General features: G+C 36.9%; 2 protein-coding genes across 8 annotated transcripts in view; one reads left to right on the top strand and one right to left on the bottom strand.

Moving 5' to 3' along the window:
* fam13a (family with sequence similarity 13 member A) overlaps nucleotides 1–8,379 on the top strand; it is a 100,765-nt gene extending 92,386 nt beyond the window's left edge. For 2 of the 4 annotated variants that reach the window (XM_015344645.2, XM_015344646.2), the window contains 6 exons: nucleotides 300–383; nucleotides 1,457–1,552; nucleotides 2,441–2,524; nucleotides 4,142–4,338; nucleotides 4,737–4,838; nucleotides 5,576–8,379. In XM_015344645.2, the coding sequence (XP_015200131.2) occupies nucleotides 300–383; nucleotides 1,457–1,552; nucleotides 2,441–2,524; nucleotides 4,142–4,338; nucleotides 4,737–4,838; nucleotides 5,576–5,699 (687 nt within the window). In that variant the 3' untranslated portion in view covers nucleotides 5,700–8,379. The remainder of the gene's footprint in view (nucleotides 1–299; nucleotides 384–1,456; nucleotides 1,553–2,440; nucleotides 2,525–4,141; nucleotides 4,339–4,736; nucleotides 4,839–5,575) is intronic. The other 2 variants (XM_015344647.2, XM_015344650.2) reach the window with 1 other exon arrangement.
* Nucleotides 8,380–11,275: 2,896 nt separating this feature from the next.
* The window catches only part of herc3 (HECT and RLD domain containing E3 ubiquitin protein ligase 3), a 49,178-nt gene continuing 36,507 nt past the window's right edge, over nucleotides 11,276–23,946 (bottom strand). For all 4 annotated transcript variants that reach the window (XM_015344593.2, XM_015344591.2, XM_015344592.2 and 1 more), the window contains 4 exons: nucleotides 23,709–23,791; nucleotides 19,732–19,915; nucleotides 15,438–15,540; nucleotides 11,276–14,453 (listed from right to left, as the gene is read on the bottom strand). In XM_015344593.2, the coding sequence (XP_015200079.1) occupies nucleotides 14,245–14,453; nucleotides 15,438–15,540; nucleotides 19,732–19,915; nucleotides 23,709–23,791 (579 nt within the window). In that variant the 3' untranslated portion in view covers nucleotides 11,276–14,244. The remainder of the gene's footprint in view (nucleotides 14,454–15,437; nucleotides 15,541–19,731; nucleotides 19,916–23,708; nucleotides 23,792–23,946) is intronic.

Raw genomic sequence — 23,946 nt, forward strand, 5'->3', positions numbered from 1 at the left:
AATAATAATAATAATAATAATAATAATAATAATAATGGTACAGTATGTTCATTTCTCAGGAGAATGAAAATGTAATCATATTCTTTTATTTAGTTAACTATGTTACAGTTGGGCATTCTACAGATACTATGTGAGAGCAGTACCTTGCTCAGGAGGACAACCCACAACCCTAACCACTATTCCACACTGCTGCCTGATTATACTACTAATCCAAAGACAATTTATGGGCATTGTTTACACATGCTTTGTCTGAGTGCTTTATCAAATGTTTCACAACGTAATGTTCTCTTGTTTGACAGGACATGACCCGAGAGCAGATCAGTGCAGAGAAGGTTGCTCTACAGAAAGCTTTGCTGTACTATGAGAGCATTCATGGGAGACCGGTACGTACAGTATAGCCACTGCTCTGAGTCTTTTCTGTGACATGTTTCTGGGGGGGAGGGCAGTTGAAACATTCAGTAGTGTTTAATCAAATTATTGCATCTCAGAGATGGATTAAAATCATGTACCTGAAGAGTTGACCTAGATTGCAGAGAGCTGATAATGTCATAAACCCTATGAGCACACTAAGTATAAAAATCCAGGGCATTAACTCTTACCGCTACACATATAATCCAGCAATAGTCAATGTTGTCTAGTGGAATGTATTGCATGTACAGTGAACATGTTAGTGATGTTCCTGGACTGCATATTTTATGGACTTATTTTGAAAATATCTCATACAAATCCCATTAGGTTTTGTCATACCTGTTATTATTAGCTTTATAAACAGGCCCAGCTATTGTAGAAATACTGTACACTCTGTACAGTATGTGTGGGGGTTAGTATGGGGAGCGGCATCTGGCTGTAGCTACAAAGGAACAAGTAAAGGTTAAGCCCGCACGGGAAAAATAAAAAGAATACAGAAGAAACAACAAAAAGTTTGGTTCTGTTGAGCCTTTTCTGTTTTTTTTTTTACCAGGTCAGGTATACTTCTGTTTTCATTTTATTTTTCAGCATGGAATTAAGTTCTGCATGTCCCATAGTGTATGTATGTTACACAACATGGAGCATGTATGCTCTCGAATGTGGCTATTAGATGAAATTCAGGATTTTATATTTTGGTACCTGTGTCTATGTTGTTTTTTTTAATGAAGCAGCTATGTTGAGCATTGTAATGCTAGAGAGAGATATCTAGTGTTTATTTAAAGGCTTGCTCAGTTTAACAAGTGGAAACCTGCCAAAAATGTCAGACATGGCTCTCAATGAAAAGGGAATAGATTGTCACTGAAAGCCCGCTGAAAGATTACATGGGCCTGTGAACAAATTGGAGAGCTCAGACATTCAAAATGAAAGCGACAACAGTGATGTCAGATGTTACAAATCTGGGTCACTGAATGATTTGGGTTGGAGCTTTTAGAATATGAAGCAGGGGAAAATGTGGTGAACTAAAAAGATTTTTTCCCTTTCATTTAAGGTTACAAAGAGTGAGAGACAGGTTATGAAGCCTCTCTATGATAGATACCGTCTGGTCAAGCAGATCCTTTGCAGAGCATCAACCATACCAGTCATTGTAAGTTACCTTTTTTTTAGTTTGGTTTCATGTTTAGAGCACAACGTTTTCAATGCCTATTGAAAATAGTTGCCTATCACTTTATAACTATGCACTGTTTAATAAATGTAACAATCCACAGGTTTTAGGAGAACTGAATCAATAAATCCCCTTTTCTGCTAGACAGCCCTGCCACGTCTCTCATCACAGCAGTAAACTCAAGCCCAGAGAAGTTTCTGTGTTTTCAGTTTCAGGCTTCACTCAGGATGCAACCAATTCTAATGAACATAATAGTGTACTTCCCAAAGAACTGGATATAGACAGCAAGATGACACCTAATGAGGAGTTTGTTAGTTTAGCTGTTGTCATTTCTATACACTTCACTGAATAAAGTTTATTGCTCCATAATATCTCTTACATGTTAATATTGTTGTCAGTTTTCCTTAAATCCTTTTTTCACAACATTCACCACCTATAATAACAGGCCCTTCATTACATCACGCCTACAAAGGGACATCTATAACTGTAATCTCTCGAAGCACAAATGTTAGATCCCCAGCAGTGGATCAGTGAGGTGTCAGCTCTTAAAAAGTGCTCCAAAGTAGTTGTAGAAACAATTTATTCACTGACCGTGAAGGAGTGATTTCAGTTTTCAAAAATTCAGTGCAAAACAGAAATGTGTCATTCATATGCAAATTGTCCTAAAGGAAACGCTTGGAATACAGTTGAGCCCAATGCAGTATTTGGGAGAAGCATGCTGTTATGTAGAAGAATAAAGTCTACAGCACAGTCTAGCTCCCCCTACAACACATCTTTTTCCAACCAACCACTTTCCTCTTGGAACAGGGAAATAATTATACATAATATCAGGGCTCTGGATCGTAACATCCTTGTTAACACCTATCACAGGGCTCCCCTTCCAGCAAGCGCAGAGGTCCTTTGCTACAGCCAATTATCGAAGGCGAACCAGCATTGTTCTTCGAGGACATCAAGGTGAAGAGCCGCTGCTAAATTAATCAGTGATTGTAGCAGACCTTGCTGATTTCCTCTGATTGCAAGCTGTTGATTTTTATTTTCACGTGTTTATCAAATGTATCAAATCAGTAGACGCTTGATTGTAGACCCTTTTAGTGTGCTGTGACTGTCCCGATTGAACGTACAGATTTTTGAGCTTCCCAAGGTGTTGAAAGGCATCATCCCAGCATGTAATTTCCTGTCAGCTGTTGGTGTTTCATTTGAAAACATGGAAATAAATGTAAATAGTGGATGTGAGCTTGCATGAAATAACCTTCTTCATTATGAATCTTGTACTTTATGTCCTAGTATGTTCCTAGTATGGCCTTTGCAGTGCTGCATAGTAGCATCCCTTTGGAAACTTCAGCAGACATTTACAGTAAATGGAGATGAAAAAATGTATCATGGTGTCTCTGCCAGTCTGTCTGTTATTGACATGTTATGTATAAACAGTGAACTAAAAAAGTCTGCCGTCTGATAAGTACAAAGTGTATGAAATTTCGAAAGTATCTCAGTATTTGATTGGTTTATGAATAGTTAATTGTGCTAAGTCTTGAAACATTTTTTTTACATTAGCAGACCAAAATATGTATTATGAAAGGAATATGTCAGAAAAGGGGACTGCACAGGGGTTAGGATTACTGCCTCACAGTGCTGGGGTCCTGGGTTTGATTCTGTGCAATCTGCCTGCAGTTTGTACTGTATGTTCTTTCCATGTTTGTGTTCCCAAAGACATAGGTTAATTGGCTTATGTAAAATTGGCCCTGGTGTGAGTGAGTGTGTGTGTCTGTGTGTACACTTGTGATGGAGTGGCGTCGCATCAAGGGTGTATCCTGACTTGTGCCCGTTGCTTGCTGGGATAAGCTCCGGCTCCCCCATGACCCTGCATTGGATATAGTGGTAGAAGATGGATGGATATTTCAGAAAAAAAACAAGCACCCGAGGATCATTAAAGGGAAACTTTGACTTGTTTTCACACATGTTCAAAGACAGAATGGGTGTTGTACAGTAGGTGTGAATAGTAAGTATAAGTATGTCTGCTGGTGAACTACAGTACATACATAGATAGAAAGTATGAATTATGGCATTCCCTACCTCCTCAGAAAGCCAAGGAAAAGTACACAAATTTGTTCTATTTGTTTTTGGTCAAACAAATTTTTGGTCAAACAAATATCAGGTGCTTGGAATGTGCCTTCTGAAAGCCACATCAACATACTACAGACAGACAAGTACTTCTACCATTCCGTTCGAACATCCTAGTGAGCTCTCTCGGTTAAAATAGATTTTTTATTATATACAGTACCTATCAAGGAATACAGCCTGTCAATTAACTTTGCTGTTTTCTCTGGATAGGTTTCAGTTCTTAGTTCCAGGTCCAAACTTGCTATTTTAATTTTGGGTAACAAAGAGCTTGGTTCTGTTGTCTGCATTGCCTCTCTAGCTCATCTCTCTTGGGCCTGTCTGGCTGAATGCGCTTGGAAAGCTAACCATGGTTGTGGTGGAGCTTCTACTAATGTGTGTGCAGGAGCACCTCTCCCTGTCTTCTTTGGGAGAAGAAGACTAGCCAGCTTAAAATGTGGGTTTCCTTTCTTTCAGGAGGAAGAAGATGGCTCAGAGGATGAGAGCAACACAAAAGCTAACTTCACTGTGACCATGAAGCCTGATTTCAACGTGCGCAGCTTCTTGGACCAGCTGGACGAGGAGGTGGATGGTTTTATCTCCCCCGTGGATGAAATATCACCATCCAAGAATAACATGGATATGAGGCTATCCAACCTTCACTCTGCTACCATGTAAGAGAATAGATTCTACAATGCTCTGCATTCTGCAGTACTGGTTTGAGAATACGAACAGGGTACAGAATATGTTTAAGACTTATGAGGTCCTACTGGAGTGTTGTGTACACATAGCCTGAAGTAATAAATAGTTTATGAAAATATGTTCAGTTTTTAATGGATGTGCTCTACTGTGAGATTATAGTTGCTTACACTGATGTAAGCATCATACAATATGCCTCATCTCACGTCACCCTCATGTAAAGTTTGCTTTCTACATTTTTAAAACATTTTCCATTACTTGTTGATGAACCCCTAAGTACATCACCCATAACCTATGAATCACAAATGCTCAGTGATTTTCAGATTTCTACGTGAGATTCGATCTAAAAAGCATTTTTTTTTTTTTAAACTAGGCCTGAACTGGTAGAGCAGCTTCAGGAAGCAAGGGAAGATAAGAAGAGAATCCGCAAGAAACTGAGGGAATTTGAAGACAAATTTTTCAGGCAAAATGGAAGGTAAGTTCCAACAGAACTTGAAATTGCAGCAGTGATACTTTGCAGCAAAACAACTAGTAACATTTGTTGAATATGTTATTTATCTTTTAGCCAAAGAAGATTTTTCATTCCCAATGCTTATTTGATGTACTGTAGGGTAGATTTACAAACCACTAGTTTAAAAAGCATATTCAGCCTTTTTTCATTTTCATTGTTTGTATTTTAGTCTATTTTTTAATAATTGTGCATTGTGACACTTGCGATGTTTGTAATATATTGTTGTGTTTTAGCTGTAGTCTTCATGACTTCTACTACATAAAATAAACAATTCAATAATTCAACCATCTTTGTAATCTGAAAAGTAATTTATCTCATTAACCTTTAATGAGTTATTAATTTGAGTTATTAATGCAGAAAACGCACACATTGATAACTTTTTCAGTAAGGTGACAGAATCTCATTTTAGTCACCCAATCAGATGCAGCTGAGTCAGTTTTTCTGCATAAACTAGCTTCAAAAATTGTCACAGAAAAAGGACTAATTTAAGTTTCAATAAATTCTCTAATGTTATTAACTGAATAGAGCCGGATCAGTGAATGTTTCTCCTGCGCTGTAAAGTTGCTCTAATCTGTAGAAAGTTAAGATGCGGCCTAAAGTCTCTCATTAGTTATTCTGTCTTTTCAGCGCAGCTATCTATGTTTAATGTTTGTGTAATCAGGGCATCAATCATCACTTTTTATGTCTGTTGCCTTTTCCAGAAACGTGCAAAAAGAAGATCGCACACCTATGGCTGAGGAATATAATGAATATAAGCATGTTAAAGCAAAATTAAGGCTCCTGGAGGTTCTCATCAGCAAAAGAGATTCTTCAAAGATCATTTAAACAGAAGAAAGGCTGTGTTCCATGGAGCATAACCTTACCAGCCAGAGGAGTAAATGATTGACAGTGGAGCAAACTGCCTTGCTTAAAGTGCCATACAAGAAGAGCCCGAAACACTGGCTGAAGGAAATTCATGGTTTGGGTGTCTTACTTTTGGATTGCGTTTCTTCTTAAGCCCACAGGAAACTAGCACTACACAGACAATATAAGTTAATATAATAAACCCTGAGCATGAGTATCGTTGACTTCAGCCTCCAGTCAGATCTCTACAGAATTTTGAAGCTCAAGATGTGTGGATTAAAAAGATATGTCATGGGGAATTGTGAAGTGATAGATCCATGCTCATCAATAAGCTATAGCTGGGAAGGATTTGTGAACTGAACAATGGATCTCTTTGAAAACGTTTTTAAGTCTTGTGCTATTAATAAGTTCAAAGAATTCTCTGGGATAGAAAATAGAATTCTTAAGTTCAAATTAAGAAAAAAAAAGATTCCCCAAAGCACAGATTGTGGTGTCATTATATGTACAAAAAGACATTTCTAGCTCACAAATGTGTGATAGCATCATAAACTGTTTTTTGGTACTAGACCAAAGATCCCGTTTTCCCAGCTCAGAACAGTTCAGTTCTCTGAAGTTTGAATGGCACAGCGGTGTTTTTGTAAATGATTTACAAAGCTGTTTTATTTTCATAAATGTAATATTTCTAGTTGAATTTGTTTTGTCAAATATTGTGGAGAACCCAAATCAGTCTTGAAGATGATATAGGCTAATTACAAATAGAAAAAGTCATAGCTTTTACTGCTAAAGGTAAATTGCACATAAATTCACACTGCAAGTCCTGTTAATAGTTTTCAGTCTATGGTGCACAGTACTTCAAAATTCATTGATTATGGTCAAGATTTAGTTCATTGTGAGATCAGTAGAAAAGTGTTGGATGGTCAAGAAAACATTTATTTTTTTTCAAAGTCCAATCACAAGGTTCTAAAAAGTTTATTGGGAATCATTAATTAATAAAAAAACTGCCAAGACTAAGCAATTTACCTTAATGGCAACTCCTATCCCAATGATGAAGATTTTAGAAAAGTAGAAAAGTACCTTGATTGGAAATATTTTAAGAAGTCTTTTGAAATCTATGGTATGTATATAATACCAAGTCTGCGTGTTAAACACAGAACCTGTTTTGACAACCTTGCAGCACATGATTTATTGGATATTTTAAATAGTTATGCTTAGATAAAAAATATATTCATCATCCATACAGATATTGTTACACATAAGACTTACAGATCCTTCAGAAGGACTGATATGATTACGAATTCACATTTCGTGTTCTGTGATTGATGCCATAAACCACTGGATTCCTTATGATTTCCAAGCATCGTAAACACAACATTGAATGATACCAGAACATCTACTTATTTTTAGTATTTCCAGTTACAGTAACTTTTTGAATACTTGATTATAAGGGTAACCATTTAGGCCATGTGTTAAAGTCTTGATGAGTGACTTGAATACACATGAAGGACCACACTAGCTAGGTACTGATTGTACATTGTCAATAATAGCTCATACCCAACCAGTTTCCCTAAGAAGACATGTTTTAGGCATGGACTGGGAACTTAAGTAATTTTGTGCTAATACATGCCTAACAGGTTACTCCTTAACTAAAGCATTACTATAAATATAATTTTTTGTCTTAAAAAAAACAAAAGTAAAATAAAGCCTTTATGCAGAGGAGACAATGGAAGAGCATTTTTAAAAATCTGTTCACTACATTATTTTTGGTTTAAAAGCAGATGTATTTCACAGATATGTGTAATCCAAAGAGAGTAGCATGGTTTTAGTAACACACACCAAAACAACAGGGAACAAGACATCAAATACTAATCACAAGTATTATGCAATGGAATTCAAATTACTGTACCTTGGACAGGCTGTTCTTTTCATGCAAAATGTAGTAAGTGCTGCCTTTCAGATTGTCAGTAACGAATATTGTATCTTTGGAAATCTTACTTGCAGAGCACAAAATTAAGACTTCAGTGCTCATTCACAATTCCTGTCACACTTTATTTATAGTGATTGCATTAAGAAAAAACTTGATTATTTCTTCCTTGACTGTGTTCTTCACAAACTGCTTAATGAGTGATTTTCTGAATTGACTGAATTGCATTTTCTCAGAAAGAGATGAATCAGATGTCTAGATGATCCGTATTTGCTCTTGACGATGCTTCTTAGCCCTTAATGTGTGCAAATGATCTGCAACAGACAGATAATCTGTAATGTATCATGTTTCCTTGTGCCTGTTTATCAGTCTGTAGGCCTTTGCACGCAGCTGTGAATCGTATTTTTTAATTCAACACAGAGGCTTTTAGACATAGAAAAAACTGGAGAAAATCATTTTCAGAATGCCATTTAATTGCTTACTTTATGCATTCAACAGGTACACTGCTTTCTTTGTTAAAGTGGTCAGCAGCTTGTTCTTTTGTAGATATGGACCCGGATCTATGTTTACATTTCTAAGTAAGCAAGGCTACTTTTTTCCAAAATGAATTATTACAGTGTGACTTCGTTTTTCTGAATGTAAACACTGATGGAAAAATAGGGGTGTGTACATTTTAGTACATAATTGTATTTGTATTTTGTATATGTAATATATATATATAAAAGCCAACATTTTTACAGACTTTGTGTTACTCTTTCTCAGGGACAAACTTTAAAAGTAATGTTAATTTGTCTTTACAACATTATTGACTCCAACTGAAAAACTAAAAATAAGCAGTCATTACTATCCTATAGTCCTGGTCATCCTATGCCACAATGCCTGAACATAAATGGTGAGTCCCCAAATTTTCTCTTATTTTTCTTGCTGAAAAAACTACATACTGTACTCAATAAATCATTACTTAAACTGTCCACAAGCGGTTCACCATAATTGGCACCCTAGAGAAGCCATGACTCTCACCTTACACCTTCTTATGTCATGACAAATACAGCTGTAGCCCTATTTACTGGCCGATCAATGTGAATCTTTATTCACAGACTGCAAAACATTTATTAAGGCCACAGCACCACTTGTACTATACCTTTCATCTCATGACTTTAAAAGGGAAGTCTAACCCAACCCTACAGTAACTCTCCTTCAAACCTACCAGGAACGCAAGGGTTAATTTGTAACTACTTTAAACAGGGAGCAATGCTTTTTAAGTGGAAAAGATATGTACAGTAGATATAAAGGAACAATAATAGGTTTATTCCATGCTGAAAAAAAGGAAGAAACAAAACACAACATTTCGGCTGTGGAGACTTCTTCAGGTGTGTCATGCTGAAAAAAAGGAACAAAGAAAACAACGTTTCGGCCGTGGAGCCTTCCTTTTTTTCAGCATGGAATAAACCTATTACTTGTTCCTTTGCAGCCTACGCATGCTGACGCAGCTACCCACCTGAACTAATGTAGATATAAGTTAAAATGTTAGAAATAATACATTTTTGTAGAATGTGTTAGCTAATTTAATATTTTGTATGATTACTCAACCTAGTTTTAGCAGAGCATGACTAGGTTTAGATCGTTGTTACTATTAGGGTTAGAAATACCATAAAAATTGGCTAGGACTACTGTACATTTTACAGGCTTAATTCAGATGGTGTGAGGTTAACAGAATTTTTGTGTCAACTGAATCTCAGTGTCTGTTAATCCTGATACAAACTACTACAATAAGCATGTCTAATGCCCATTAGAAACACTACATAGAAATAGAATATTTTTCTATATTTGATTTGACATGCACAGGGAATTAATTTCCTTTGTAAACCAGGAATTTCTAAAAACCCATTCAGTGTAGATGAATAAAGAAATCTAAATGTATATATTTATCCCGAAAGACAACTTAATGTAAAACAAACAGAACCTAATTAAATCCATAGTTTTGCTGTAAAGATCCTAGAAGCCCATATCTCCTATCACAACCCAACCATTTCATCAAGACTTTTTTTCCCCCTTTAAATCAGTTTTGTACCACATTAATTTTTTTGCCACTTTACAACAGAACCAGGTGCAATGGTGAGAATTGCTACCTCACAGTGCTGGGGCCCTGGGATACTAACTGTGTAGAGTTTGCATGTTTTTCCTATGTTTGCATGCATTTCCTTCGGGTGCTCCAGTTTTCTCCCACTGCCTGGGAGGTTAATTGGCTTCTGAAAAAACAAATGGCCCTAGGAGTGTGTGTGTTTGTGGCTGTGTGTATCGTGCCTTGTGCCTGCTGCTTGCTGAGATAGACTCTAGTCTCCCCCCCCACCATGAACCTGAATTCCAAGAAGAGTTCGAGATGGATGGATGAACAATAGAAATATTTATAAAGCTGATTAGTATGAAGGTAACCCATTGTAGAAATTTCCCTTTCAAAACTAGAAATACAGATCTTATGTAAACCACTGAAGTTAAACATTTGCCAAATACATTTTGAACAAAAAAGGGTGAAATGCTAAAGTTGGAATTAATTTTTTTTTTGGGGGAAAAAATAATGAACCAATTAACAAAGTAAATACAGTGTATTAAAATTGATGAACAGCCACGAAAGTCCTTTTTCACACGCCATAAACATATTTCGATAGTATTAAAACAAGCCTGTTACTTAGGTAGCAGATAAAGGCTTGCTTCCCTTTATACACTGGAATACTAATAATAGTCTCAAAATGATTTGTGACACTGTACAAGAAATTAATTGATGAAGCATTTTTAGCAAGGATTTTATCATCTTTTACAACCAAAGCCTTTTGTAATTGCTGTAAATCAATCTCAACATTCACCTAATTATCTGCCTCTGATACAGAAATAATACCGCTTAGACAAAATAGTCACAGACTGGAGACAAACATGTTTCTGTCTGGTTCTTTGGCCCTGCACATGAAGATGAACCAGATACAAATGGTAATGCATGTCTGATACGAACACAAGCTAATATGATTGGTCCAATCAACATTACACCGTACTTTCCAGTTCTGTCAATAATATACTGAAATCCTTCTACTTACTGAACAGAACTGTCTACCACTTGAATATGGAGAGGTTAGCTTGTCAAGGTACTTTATAAATAAGAGAGAATCTAAATGTTAAATTTGTGAGGGTGACATTGAAAAGGACATAAAGTTCATATTGACTGAAAGGGCTTGAACAAATGCAGCAATCATGACATCAATATGGAGACTATTTTTAAGTATTAAGGATCTTAATGGAATGTTAAAAATCTGGACTTGGAAATGATCAAGGATTAAGAATGTTTAGGAGAAAGCATTTTCCATGTGTCACCTGTGATGAAGAACATACTATATGTACAGTACACTTCTTTTTCATGTTTTGTACAGGAATCCATTCATTTTCTGCACAAATCAAAGTGGATTCATACTGTTCCTATATAAAAAGTAACAAAAGAAAACAAAGCAAAGCTTATACACGTTGCTTTTTATGTATTCTTAAAACTCACATAAATCGCATAAACTGCATGTGATTTTAATCTGGAAGTACTATTTACCATCAATGTGGTCAAAGCCTTGTTCAGTGTTGAATAATGACATCAGTAAAGAAATGCAACAGATGTAATGGATTTAATCAAATATTTTAAGCACAGATATCATACAAAATGTGAATAAAAACAGAGATCAAAGTCATGTTTCCAGTATGAACTGGGACACACCACCGAAATAAGACTGCAACATAACATACTGCTATGGCTTGTCCTGCCACTCCTGTACACCTACAGCAAGCAGGCAAAGATTGGCGGCTCTCAGTCATCTCCTTTTGGTATCCTTGATGAGTTGGTCCAGCAGATGTTTTATTGGGCTCAGGTCAGGAGAAAACACTGTTCATGGCGAGATGTTGATATAGTGTTCCTGAAGTTACGACATCCGCTGTGTAGTCTTGTATTTTTTGCTATAAAATTACATTTTCCCATCTTCAATCAGCAAGAAAGGCATGCTTGTGTTAAATGAGACTACCACCTAAATTATCACCATTGCCATACCAAAAAGGTAACAGCATAATCTTTTCCATGTCTCCATATGTTGTCTTCTGCAAGGTTTGCCAAGCCCAGAACAAAATTCATTGGTGAATAAAACAATCTGCCACTATGTCACCTCCTTAGAGGCTTCCGGCCCATAGAAGATGGTAATTTCTCATCTGTCATCACAGTACCCTTGAATGGCCTACAAAAATGCAGATAACTTCATGCATACAGTGAGCTAAACTCATTTTGCTGATGCATGTGTAATTTTGTCCTGTAAATTCCCATGCTATAGCCACTGGATACTGAAAACGAATCTGCAGATGGTTTAAACAAAGGTGATGGTTGGTTTTAGGACAATGTGTTGTTCCTCTGCCATCTAGGACATGTGGATTGTCCCTCACAAAAGCAGTTACCTGGTTTCTAAATCTATTGTGCTGAATAAGAACATTTCTCAAATATGGAAACTCACTAATGGAACACTGAGCAACTGGCATTTAGAAAATCTCCTAACTTGAACTCAGGATATGAAAGGGCAATATCATTATGCATGCACCCAGGGAACTATTGATGTAAAACCTGTGTGCTGTCTCAGTACAGTATATAAATATATAGAATCTCAAACACTGTATATCCAACATAACCATTAGGAAGGATACATCTTAATCTGTGCAGCAATACTCACTGTTTAAAGATAATAGTTTTAATCCCACTTTAATACCTATGCATAGAGTTATACAGTAGGTATAGTGTGGGGAGTTAAGTTAGGAGGTAAGTATTTTTTACAAAGCTGCACTAAATTGTTCCACTCTTAAAACTATAGCATTTTTTAACAAGTTGTTAAATAGAACTGTTGCATATTCTAAATGTATTTTATCTGCTTAACTTTAAGGTTGTGCTATAATAATAATAATAATAATAATAATAATAATAATAATAATAATTCCTTACACTTATAGAGCACTTTTCTGGACACTCCACTCAAAGCGCCTTACAGGTAATGGGGACTCCCCTCCACCACCACCAATGTGCAGCCCCACCTGGATGATGCGACAGCAGCCATAGTGCGCCAGAACACTCACATCAGCTATCAGTGGGGAGGAGAGCAGAGTAATGAAGCCAATTCATAGATATTAGTTTTACCATCATTTAAAAAGCTACATTCTCAAGTGTGTTGGATATTTAACATGTTGGAAAACATTTGATCTCAGATCACTGGTTCTTATCAGTTGGTAGTACTCTAGTGATAGTGGATGAATAAACCCTGTGACATTGTAACATTCCCAAGTCCCTTAATTCTCTTTCATTTAGATAAGCCATAACTGTTGTATGATTAAAATCAGTAAACTTGTGAGCCTTTCAAGTATGCAGACATCACATGTGCAAGCTTAGAAGCATCACCACACATGTTGTCACATGTTTTGAAACTTGGATGGAAATGAAGAGTTATTGTAGATAATACTCGAGTAAGTTAACTGCTTAGTGTTTCACAATTTTCAGAGGTTAAATGTATTGCATATTACACCATTGATTTTAAGAAGTGTATGAAAATGTTTTTAAAATAGGAAGCAGATAAATTATGTTGCAGACCTGGTAGAGAATATTTCATTCAATACCAAGAACATATGAAAAACTATTACTTCAACTTTTACATCAGTTGTAAATGGAAAATGTAAATCAGATGATCCCATGTACAAAATATGTGTACTACTGAGACCAACCAAACTCAAAATGGTCTAAGGCTTTCAAATATTAGAGGCATTCCAGACTAGCTATATCGCTTGTCTCCTGTTGGTTTCAATAATAGCTGGAAAATGCTGATTAGATGCTTCAGAATTAATCCAGTGAGGAAAGCATAGGATAAAAAGCAGACTACGGTGACGTAGAGAAATAATCTAGCTAGTGATTAACTGGAGACCTGAGTTGACACTGCTTTCCTGCAGAGCTCCTCTCCTTAGTGCCTTATGCATCTGCTTACACTGCCTCTTTAAGAGAGATTATTCTGAATCAATCCTCATTTCGAGTAAAATTATTTGATAACTGTAGAAACATAACTCTTATTTACAATAATAATTTAAAAAAGGATTAAATTTTTCTTCCCTATAAGCAAAGGAAACCAAGAATACAGTTCTGAGTCAAAGGATATGAGCTCCACAGTTTAAATATTTATAGGAATAATTAAGGGGGCAAACGAGACTCGATGGCATCCAACCCAAACACAATCTTGCAACAAAATCCAGCTGAAATCTCAGAAAGAGTGAGTCTTACATCATTAAGGACACTATGTTAGTGCCCTTTACAAAATATGAACCATCAGAGAAAGTTTTGGAAGCCAAATTTAAATACCAAAGATTTCAAGAAAACCCCATTAAATTTGCTTTCACATGAGAACTTTCTAAATACACATTTTTTTCAGTCTATACAACTGTCAAAACTACAAATAAAAATACCCTCAATACATAGAGCACATAGTTCCACAGAACTACTAAAGTGCAGAAGTGGTCCAGATGTACCCAACAGGGCCGGACTTTACTTGCTTGCATTGTTTGCTGATATCACACCAAACTGAATCCCTCATACTGTTCTATGGCCTGGGTGAGCCTTTTCCTGAGGATCTCTTTGGTCTTGTAGCGGGGCATGTCCAGCAGGTTATAGCAGGTGTGAGCTACTGGCAGGTAGTGCTCCTCTGCTGATGTTGATTGAATCACAACTCGCAGGCTCTCCATGCCATAAATGGGAATGCGATCACTGCCTGTGAGGAACACTGAGGAGAAAAACAAGACAATGTTTCTGTAGGACATGCAGAAAGCTTCAATACAAAGCCACAGTTTGAATACAACCTTGTACTTGACACAGGACTTGTTCAGAATTTCTGGGAGCCGTAAAGAAACAGCTGTGTGTTGTTAGATCAATATGTGCTTAGCAACCAAATGAGGAAAACCAAATGGCCTCATCTTGTTTGTGATATCTTTTTATGCTGCTTTTAATCCTGTTCAAAAAATAAATTAAAAATTAAATTGATATTTTAAAGTTGTTCTTTAATCTCTCTGATTTTGCTAAAATAGATTGTAGCAAAAATATAACCCAAGTATTTCAAAATATCCAATATGTGCTTTAATACTACACTAGAACATCTGAGGCCACTGCATGCGAGTACAGAGTAACCCATACAACAGACTTGTGTATGCACAAGGCCAAGAGAAACTGTACATTGTGTTCATCTGGAAGCAACACGTAGCTATAACACGCAAAAGTGAAATAATTTATTGAAATTTGCTCTGAGTAGAATTTGTTCTGAATTAGGTTAAAGTGTTAATTTCATAAAACCTGACTCCAGAAATCAATGGGTGAAAAACAGAAGGGCTCTGGGCTGTCAATTAAAACTCTGCTATGATGAAAAACAACTCATTCTGCCTCTGCGTTGTGTGCCTTGCTCATGAAACAGCTCCCAGCCTCTCGGCAATCTTCCAAAAAGTGTAAGTAGAGCCATTTGGTGGTAAAATGACTTAGTAATCACTTATTTCTTTAAACAGATAACCTACAGTATAAACACTTTGATATAGTACCTGACTTAAGGTGTGTCAGAGAGCATAGGCTGTATAAAGCAACCTTCTACAATAACCATTAGATATACAGTAGTAAGAACAGTAAGATCAAACTCAGAACTAATAAGTAAAGAACTCAGTTATGAGGGCAAAATATTTAATAAAAATAATGAAAATGTGGCAGCAGACTCAAATCCACTTACACAGGAATTGTTTTTTCTTTTCCAGTGGAAATTCATGGAAGACCTCCCAGAACATCTTCACTGTGGGGTGAGTGGCTGAATATTCACCTTTGTAAACTGCATTCTGCAACAGAGAAATAACTCCTGTAAGCTCAGTGCTTTAAGGTATATATTAAGATTTTATGTAAGCAAAGTAGAGAACCTTAATCACCTAGAAATAGCATAAAATATACTATTACTTAAAAACAGGATTTACATACAAATGCAGTCAAAACATGTTATAGTATATTAAGGAACCTGAAGAACAGTGAACACCTCAGGTGATGAATTACAAAGTGTGAACAAATATGACCTTCTTGTTTTCAATAAATTGTGAAAAACATTGTTCTGTGCAATGCTATTATGTGTACTGTAGAATAGTATTAGAAGTGAGACACATACACCAGTCTGTAACACAGCAATGCAAATCATCACATAGCATGTTGTATTTCACTTTGTTTTACATGATAAATGATAAATTGGGATTACATTAAGATTACAAATCCCAAACTACACAGGCACATTTCTTACAGCACTATACAGTAAAAGGAGAAGATTGAAAACTTTTAAATAACTTTTAATGGAGTCACGCATTTCTGCTCAGAGCTACTCTTTTACCTTTATTGATGTGTGACTCACACACATTCTATTGATTTAGAGTGACATTTTGAGCTCTCTTCTCTAAAAGGAAATGCACACGTTTAGTCTGATATGCACCATCATGATATTCATCATTGCATAGATGACACCAGGACGGTAAACAGTGCAGACAGCAAGAGTCCATATTTTTTCTATTTCAGAACAGAAAAACCATACAGCTGTCAAACTTTGTTAAAACACGCAGTAAAAAGAGAACAAAAGAGTATAGGACACAAAAGACACAAAACAAGAAGCATATACATTTATGGCACGACTGACAGCAAAGCCTTGCATGGATGTAATCCTAGAGTCAGATTAACATATATACAGTAAATAGGATGGGCAAACATTCAAGGTGAAAATTCTTCCATGAGGAGGATACCTCGACAGCACTGAAAATTTTTGACGCTCCCTCTCTTTAAAGCCCTGGCCAAATACTCAGAGAGTATGTACAGTTAAAATTCAAACTGAATTAAAAACTACACATCTCAGTTAGCATGGCAGTATTCCTATATTCCTGTAATGCCTAAGATTGTATTTCACTTTTTCCAATATTAAATAATATGTAATTTTTCTAATAGTGTGCACGAGTAGTGGGTAGTCCGCTCCTAAGTCAGCACAATCAGGCATCTTGCCAATAGAGCAGCCAAGGTTAGGGTATCACATTGTTATTTAGACTAGTGTTGTTGGGCAAAACGCCAAAGATAGCTGGTGTTAAGGAAGATGCAATACGTTTTTCCAAAACTGAAGACCAAAATGGGATCAACTTTTTACAGGCCAAATGCATATGAAACAGGGAAACGTGTTCACCAATGCACTGGTAATAAGTTGGATTAGCATCATGGTAGATGTAACGCTGAGTACAGACTGGTGAGGACTACAGGTATACCCTCCACAGAACAGGCTGAGCTAATGCTCCTTCTACCAGGAAACCTATTCACTATCCACTTAAAGTGAGGTTAAATGCTACTGATAATATCCTATGTACAGTATGCTGAAAAATGTGTACAGTACCCTTCCTTTAATTAATGTAGTCTAATTAGTGGAAACTACAGAGGGAAGAACAGTTTAAAAACAACAAGAATGACAATAATAATAATTTGTTAGACTTATATAGCGCTTTTCTGGACACTCCAATTCAAAGCTCTTTACAGGTAATCGGGACTACCCTCCAGTACCACCAATGTGTAGCCCCATGTTACGTCCCAGTGTGTGGTCCATTTGTGTTTTTGTTGCTATGTTCCACACTTCCTGACCTTGATTGTTCTCTCTCCCCCATTGGTCCATCATTACACCATTCTTTCCATTGGTCCATCATTACACCATTCTTTCCGTATTACATCATCATCAATTAGCTTCTCTGCCAATAAGAACTCAGCTTATTTGGTATATAACTTGGAGGTTATCTGAATGAAGGGGCCTTTTGTTTGAATTTGGTCCTGCTCGGCACAGCTTTGGTTTTGCTTCGCTTCTTCCGTGTGTGTTTTCGTAAAGCTTCGGCTTTGTTGTTTTGTGTTTGTCTCCTCGTACTTTCGTTTGTTTGTGTGTTTATCCTTGTTTAGCCCTTACCTTGCCCAAACGTATTATATCAACCTCTGTGTTCTTTTGTACCCTGTTACTTGTGTCTACTCTCATTTGTATTCGTAGTTCACTTGTGTATTTGTATGAACTTTTGTGTATTGGGTAAGTTTAGGTTGTCGGGTACATTATACACACATAGTTGGTGGTCTCTGTATTAGTAACACTAGTTTAGTACAGGTGAGTGCCGTTTTGTCTTTTATGGTTTTGGGTAGTCAGTGAAGGTTAGCTAGGGCGTTTGGAGACGCCAAAGACTGTGTGTTTCGGGTTTTCTTTTGTAGTTAGGTCAGCTTCCCTCACTCTTAGCCAGTTCCATTTTGTTTTCTTTTCTTTGGCACCACTCTAGTTCCCTACCCGTGTGTTATTGTGTCTTATTACGTACCAGTCACTTATTCACCTTAAAATAATCACTTTTGCACTAACGCTTATCACGCTTCCTAAGTCCCTCACCAGAACCCACCTACATCCAAAAACTATCCTAAATGTTACACCCCTTTACCCCTAGACACTTGGGGTTGGAACATTTTTGGGGGCTCGTCTGGGATATCAAATTCTTGTGCTAAGGATTTTTTTTTTTTGGTTGCAGAATTTTGGTGTTTATACTTTCGTGCATTTTGGGACTGGTTAGCATCATTTGGTATTTTTTTGTGGAATAAGGACTGGTTTAGGATTCTGAGATTTGGATTGTGTTTTTTTGGCAAGGTAATTATGGCTACTTTTAATTCACGAATGTCTGTGGAACCTTCCTTTGAGCAGCTGGACAGGTGTAGGAAGGACAAATTGCTCCAAACTGCAGATCACTTCTGGATTCAGGTATCGACGCAAGCTCTTAATAGGGACATCAAGAGAGCTGCGATTGATAAATTGGTGGAATTAGAGGTCTTTGCACTAGCGAGCAAGGACGCTGGTTCTCCTGGGGCTGGTGCTAAACCTGCTATTGTTGTGGAAGAACAGGATGAGGTGCAGGTGGTGGCTGAAGACTTAGTGGAGGCTGAGGTCAAGGCCACATCACCTCCCTTTGAACCATTCTCTCTGGTCTCCACTGGGTCGAAAGATGAGATTCGCCTGAAAGTTCGTCTGGCCCGTTTGCAAATGGAGGTGCAGGACAAAGCCCAGGCACACCAGGTAGAATTTGAGTTGCGCCTTGCAATTCGTAAAATGGAGTTTGAGGCGGAGAAAAGTTAAGCTCCGACAGCTTGAATTAGAAGCAAGAAGGAATGCTCCTGCTGCGCAGCTGACCCACTCTGAGGCCTCTAACATGTCTCCTTTGCAAGATCCACTCTTGACCACCTTCGATGTAAGTAAGCAGATTGCTTTAGTTCCTCTATTCAGGGAGTCGGAAGTGATTTGTACTTTGGTGCATTCGAGCGAATTGCCACATCACTTCGCTGGCCTAAGGAGGTCTGGTCACTGCTTTTGTAGTGTAGACTAGTGGGTAAAGCTCAAGATGTTTGCTCTACACTTTCTCTGGAAGAAAGTTTGCATCGCGATATTGTGAAAGCTGCTATATTACGGGCTTACGAATTAGTTCGTAGTTCTGGATGATGCGTCGGCAGCCATAGTGCACCAGTACACTCACCACGCATCAGCTATCAGTAGGAGGAGAACAGAGTGATGAAGCCAATTCATAGATGTGGAATTTTAGGAGACCATGATTGGTAAAGGCCAATGGGAAATTTGGCCAGGACGCTGGGGTTACACCCCTACTCTTTTCAAGAAACATCCTGGGGTTTTTAATGACCGCAGAACAAGGTTCCAACTCTGGTTTTCCTTCTGATCCAAAGTCTGGCCCCCTTATACAGTACAGTGTCCCCGTCACTATACTGGGGCATTAGGACCAAAACAGACCGCAGGCAAGGCAAATCTTGTCTCATCATATGCAACAGAAGGAGACAGAAGGTTAATATATGGATACAGAAAACAAGGCCAAATATACATTCATTCATGCTAAATGGGACATGGGACATTAGACAGATAAGGCAGAAGAACTTAAATTACACTATTGCAAGGGTTACCCAGGGAGCCTTTTCCATGATTTCATGAACTTTACAACTCTTACCTTTTCCATCTCCTCCCAGTTATAGTTATTGTTTCCCACTACCATGGCCATGAGTTCGGAGGGCTGAAAGAGTGACAGGACCTTCCCTCCACAGACCTTCAGGAAACCGCTGGAGAAAGCAGTGTACAGCTCCTTCACAGAGTCATTGAAAACATAGTTCAGGTAGGCTTGTACAAACTCCTCCCTGAAAACAATACGACAAGAAATAACTTCTCACCAGCAAGCCTCTACTCATCAGGCACTGCACTTAAAACAGTGAATATGAACTGTTATCACAAGACAGGCCATTGTGCGATACCAGTCAAATAATGAATGGAATGGAAAGAAAATGAGGTGAAGATGTTTGACACTTTATGGTTCCATTTTAGTTTTCTTAATATTTCCATTTCTTCCAAACCTGCTTTTATGGCTGTTTATTCATATGAGGACAATTTGTTAAAAGCTTAAAAGCTATTAGTTAATACTAATAAAAATGTTTGACGTTTTTTAACAGTAAATGTAAAATAAATACAGTCATCTGCATCTAAAAGAACAATGGGTTGTGGTTTCCAACCAATTTTGTAGTCATTCAATGCTGGTCTGATTCCTAATAAACTCCTCCCTTTTAAAAACTCATACACAACCTGCATCAATACAGTACATGTATGCATAACAAAGTAAAAATATTTTGAAAAGCCAGTCTGATATCAGGAGATGTTTTAATTTAATTACAAATATTGCACAGCAATATGGCTAAAAAACAGTCGTCTTTTATTATTGGGTAAAGGAACACCACGATCACCTGGCTAACTATTAACCTGGATAACCTGGATCTGCAGCACACAAATTGCATGCATATCATAAAAATGAAAGAAAAAAAACAGACCATTTCTAATTCAGATGCTAGGACTTTGGAAATGTAGAAAAGCTTCTTCAAAAAGTTAAGACCTAAAATATTTGTAAAATTCCTATAACAACGCTTTTTAGGTCACAATTATTTTATAAAACAATTTTGGCTGCAGGATTTGGTCCTTCATACGATAATGTGAACATCTTAGGTCAAGTTGTTTGTTCCAAAATGTGAGTTCTTAAAATGAATGCCATACAAATATTATCACACAACTGTCTACCAACATGACCTTTTCACCAGCATCAATACTATGTGTATGTTTACATGTTCTGACTGCCCTTAACAAAGGTAAAAGGCACTTTGAGGCGTCTCAATTTTGCATGGTTAAAATACATAATTTTGTATTAAAATACCTACTTAATACACTAGGTCTACAGTGTAACTATGGATTTTATCTAGTGAATACAATTAAAACATTTTGTGTGCAGTTTCTTGGGGAAAAGGTTTTTTTAACAGAATCTTTTTTCAAGCAATAAACTCCAAACTACAGTGCTTTTTTTTTAAAAAAAAAAACAACTTTCAAGCTCTCTTACCAGCTCTTTTAGCTGAAATACAATATCATACGTTCCAAACTGGTTGTTTCAGCACATACAGTATGTAGTTAGAAAGAAGGTTAAAAGGTTAAATATTGATGAGTCACCGGGACATTGCCTTGAAAAAAGTTGACCTAATAAAGGCTACAAACATCCTACTGTTTCATTTTTTTTTCACAGAAAGACGGAGACAGTTCTTATACAGAAAACCAACATAGAGAATGACCTGGAGTCTGGAATGCAGCAAAAAAGTGGAACATCAAATCATCTTCTTTGCAATGTGGCTTAAGAGAGGGTGTGATTAGGGTAACATCTCCAGCTTGTTCCATTACTCACAAGCAGGAGACAAGCAAAGACATCTCTGTGCTATCACATGCGCATTTGTTCTAAAGTAAATAATCTTCTCACATCAGTTACAGTACTGCAAACTGTATTACAACTGATAATCTGTCACTGTTTAATGGAATGTAATCCTTTGAAGAGATCCACTTAATGCTGCAGTGGTTAGCCCAAGTAGTTCTCTGTAGGTCTGACACTGTGTGAACTGGTAACACTACATCATGTAAGAAAGTTGGAAACCTCTGTGAATGTTTTTGTAGGTATTACCGGTTTCGTTCACAAGTGAAACAAAGCAAAAGGACTAAAATAACTTTGATGATTTCACGTGTTGTGTTGGACTGCAGAAATGCACTCATGCACTGCATTAACAGTGCAGGCTGAGCTTCAGATTTGGAAAAGTTAGTATAACTGATACCCTGAATATGCATCAAGGAAAATCCAAATAAAGGAATAGAGTGAGAAATGTCTGGGTCACTGACCGATTGTAAGCTAAACTAATTCCAGCATCTGCCCAAACTAATATAGCTATGTTACATTTATATTCTTTGTGACACAAAGTTTATTTTGAAGACATAATACTCTGGCTGTTGCCAGCATTCCTTAATTTTGATTCCACTGTCAATATGAAAACAAACAACCTGCATTTAAAATGGATCTTTTGTGAAGCTGCCAAGAAACATTACTAATTTTGGCAGAATTTAGTATTTAAATCTTGGCCCTCTGGATTTACATCTCAAGCCAAGCTAGAATGTGAAATTTTAATTAGGATTTTGTGTGCCTGCTCTGGTGTTCTGCATTTGTGAACATCCAGTCCCATCTGTTTAAATCAATCTGAAAAAAATCTATTATGACTATTATGATAACTGATAAATTCATTAAAATAAATATGACTATTTTGTTAATAGAATGACCTTTATATAAAATATATTTGAATATTTTTATCAGGAAACTTTAGGTGAAATAAATATGCAACTTAATGCAAATTGAAACATTTTTAATATAATTAAAAATGGGACAGCTCAACACAAAAAGTTACGTTTGTGTGACCAATATTCTAAGACACATAAAGCAATTAATAAACACTGTTGAAAAAAGTGAATGTAATTTAAAGTTCATTCACATGGGAACAGCACAACTCTGATGGCTTCTAACAAGACAGTACCTGCACATACCTGAAGTGTTTATGGGACATGCCTTAAAATAGTGATGTATAATAAACTGCTTATTATGTTCACATTGTTCTGTATTGTTATCTGGTGCAGTACATATTTATATATGAGAATGAATATGTAATTTGGTGTAAATTGCTTTTCTATTTTTTATTAGTTATCTTCTGGTCTTTTCTGTTCTGCATTCACAACATTGCTTTGTTAAGCGCCTTGGGGCAACCTTGTTGTGAAAGGTGCTATATAAAAATTAATTGAATTGATTTGAATTTGGAGATCCACAATTTCATGCATAAATTACATAGCAGTCGATATTCATGATGTAAGCATTAATTTTCATTTTATTTCTTATTTACTTATTTTGCAAGGATGAATTTTCTGTTGGATGCAATGTCCCCCCCAAAATTGGCTCGTTTCTTTTATAAAAAAAAGTTCAATAGTTAAACGACAAAATAATTTCCTGGTTTTGCTTTTTTCCTACACCACGGTGCCTGATAAGGTTTTTGTAAAGAATACTGTGCCAAGGGAAGCCCTAGTAGTGACTTATCTAGTAGCAAAGCTCCCACAGATGGGCACTTAGAGGCAGCTCCTTCTAAACTCCTAATACAGGTAAAGCTCACAAGAGTGGCTCAAAGCTGACCAAGGCCTGACTGGTCGGGTGGGCAATAAGGTCTGTAAGGTTATCAGTTTGAACAGAGCTAGGTTCAGCACAGTCCTACAGTCATTATATGCAATGGAAATAGAACGAGCTGGCTTATTTGATCAGTATAAGGTGTTTTATTTAATTTAAAAAAACAATCTTTTTAATAAATATAAATAGAATGTTCATTTCCTGGAGTGCAATACAGTAAATGGTGGTAAATCAAAGATTAGTTATTTGTAATAAATCTGGTATTATGGGAAAGACAGTTAAACTAAGCCAGGAAATAATACAAAAGAACAATTTTGCAATCTCCCATGGAATATCTCCCCCATGGAAAATACACTGTCCTGCATATTTTTGTGAGCTTGGCAAATTTTATAGCATACAAGTTGTCCCAGTATACTCACCTGTTGTCCTTGTTCACTGTGATGTTTTCTCCTTCTTGGACAAGCTCCTTGACTTCAGTTAGTCCATAGTTTTCCCTTGTGATCTGTAAAGAGAAATATTTTAGGGCGGTGGATGGCTCTGTGGCTAAGGATCTGCACCTGTGGCTGGAAGGCTGATGGTTCGTATCCCGTGGCTGGCAGAGGAATCCTACTCTGTGTGGCCCCTGAGCAAGGCCCATAACCCCAACTGCTCCAGGGG

The sequence above is a fragment of the Lepisosteus oculatus genome, chromosome 1, assembly GCF_040954835.1.
Source record: "Lepisosteus oculatus isolate fLepOcu1 chromosome 1, fLepOcu1.hap2, whole genome shotgun sequence".
In the NCBI taxonomy this organism is placed as follows: Eukaryota; Metazoa; Chordata; class Actinopteri; order Semionotiformes; family Lepisosteidae; genus Lepisosteus; species Lepisosteus oculatus.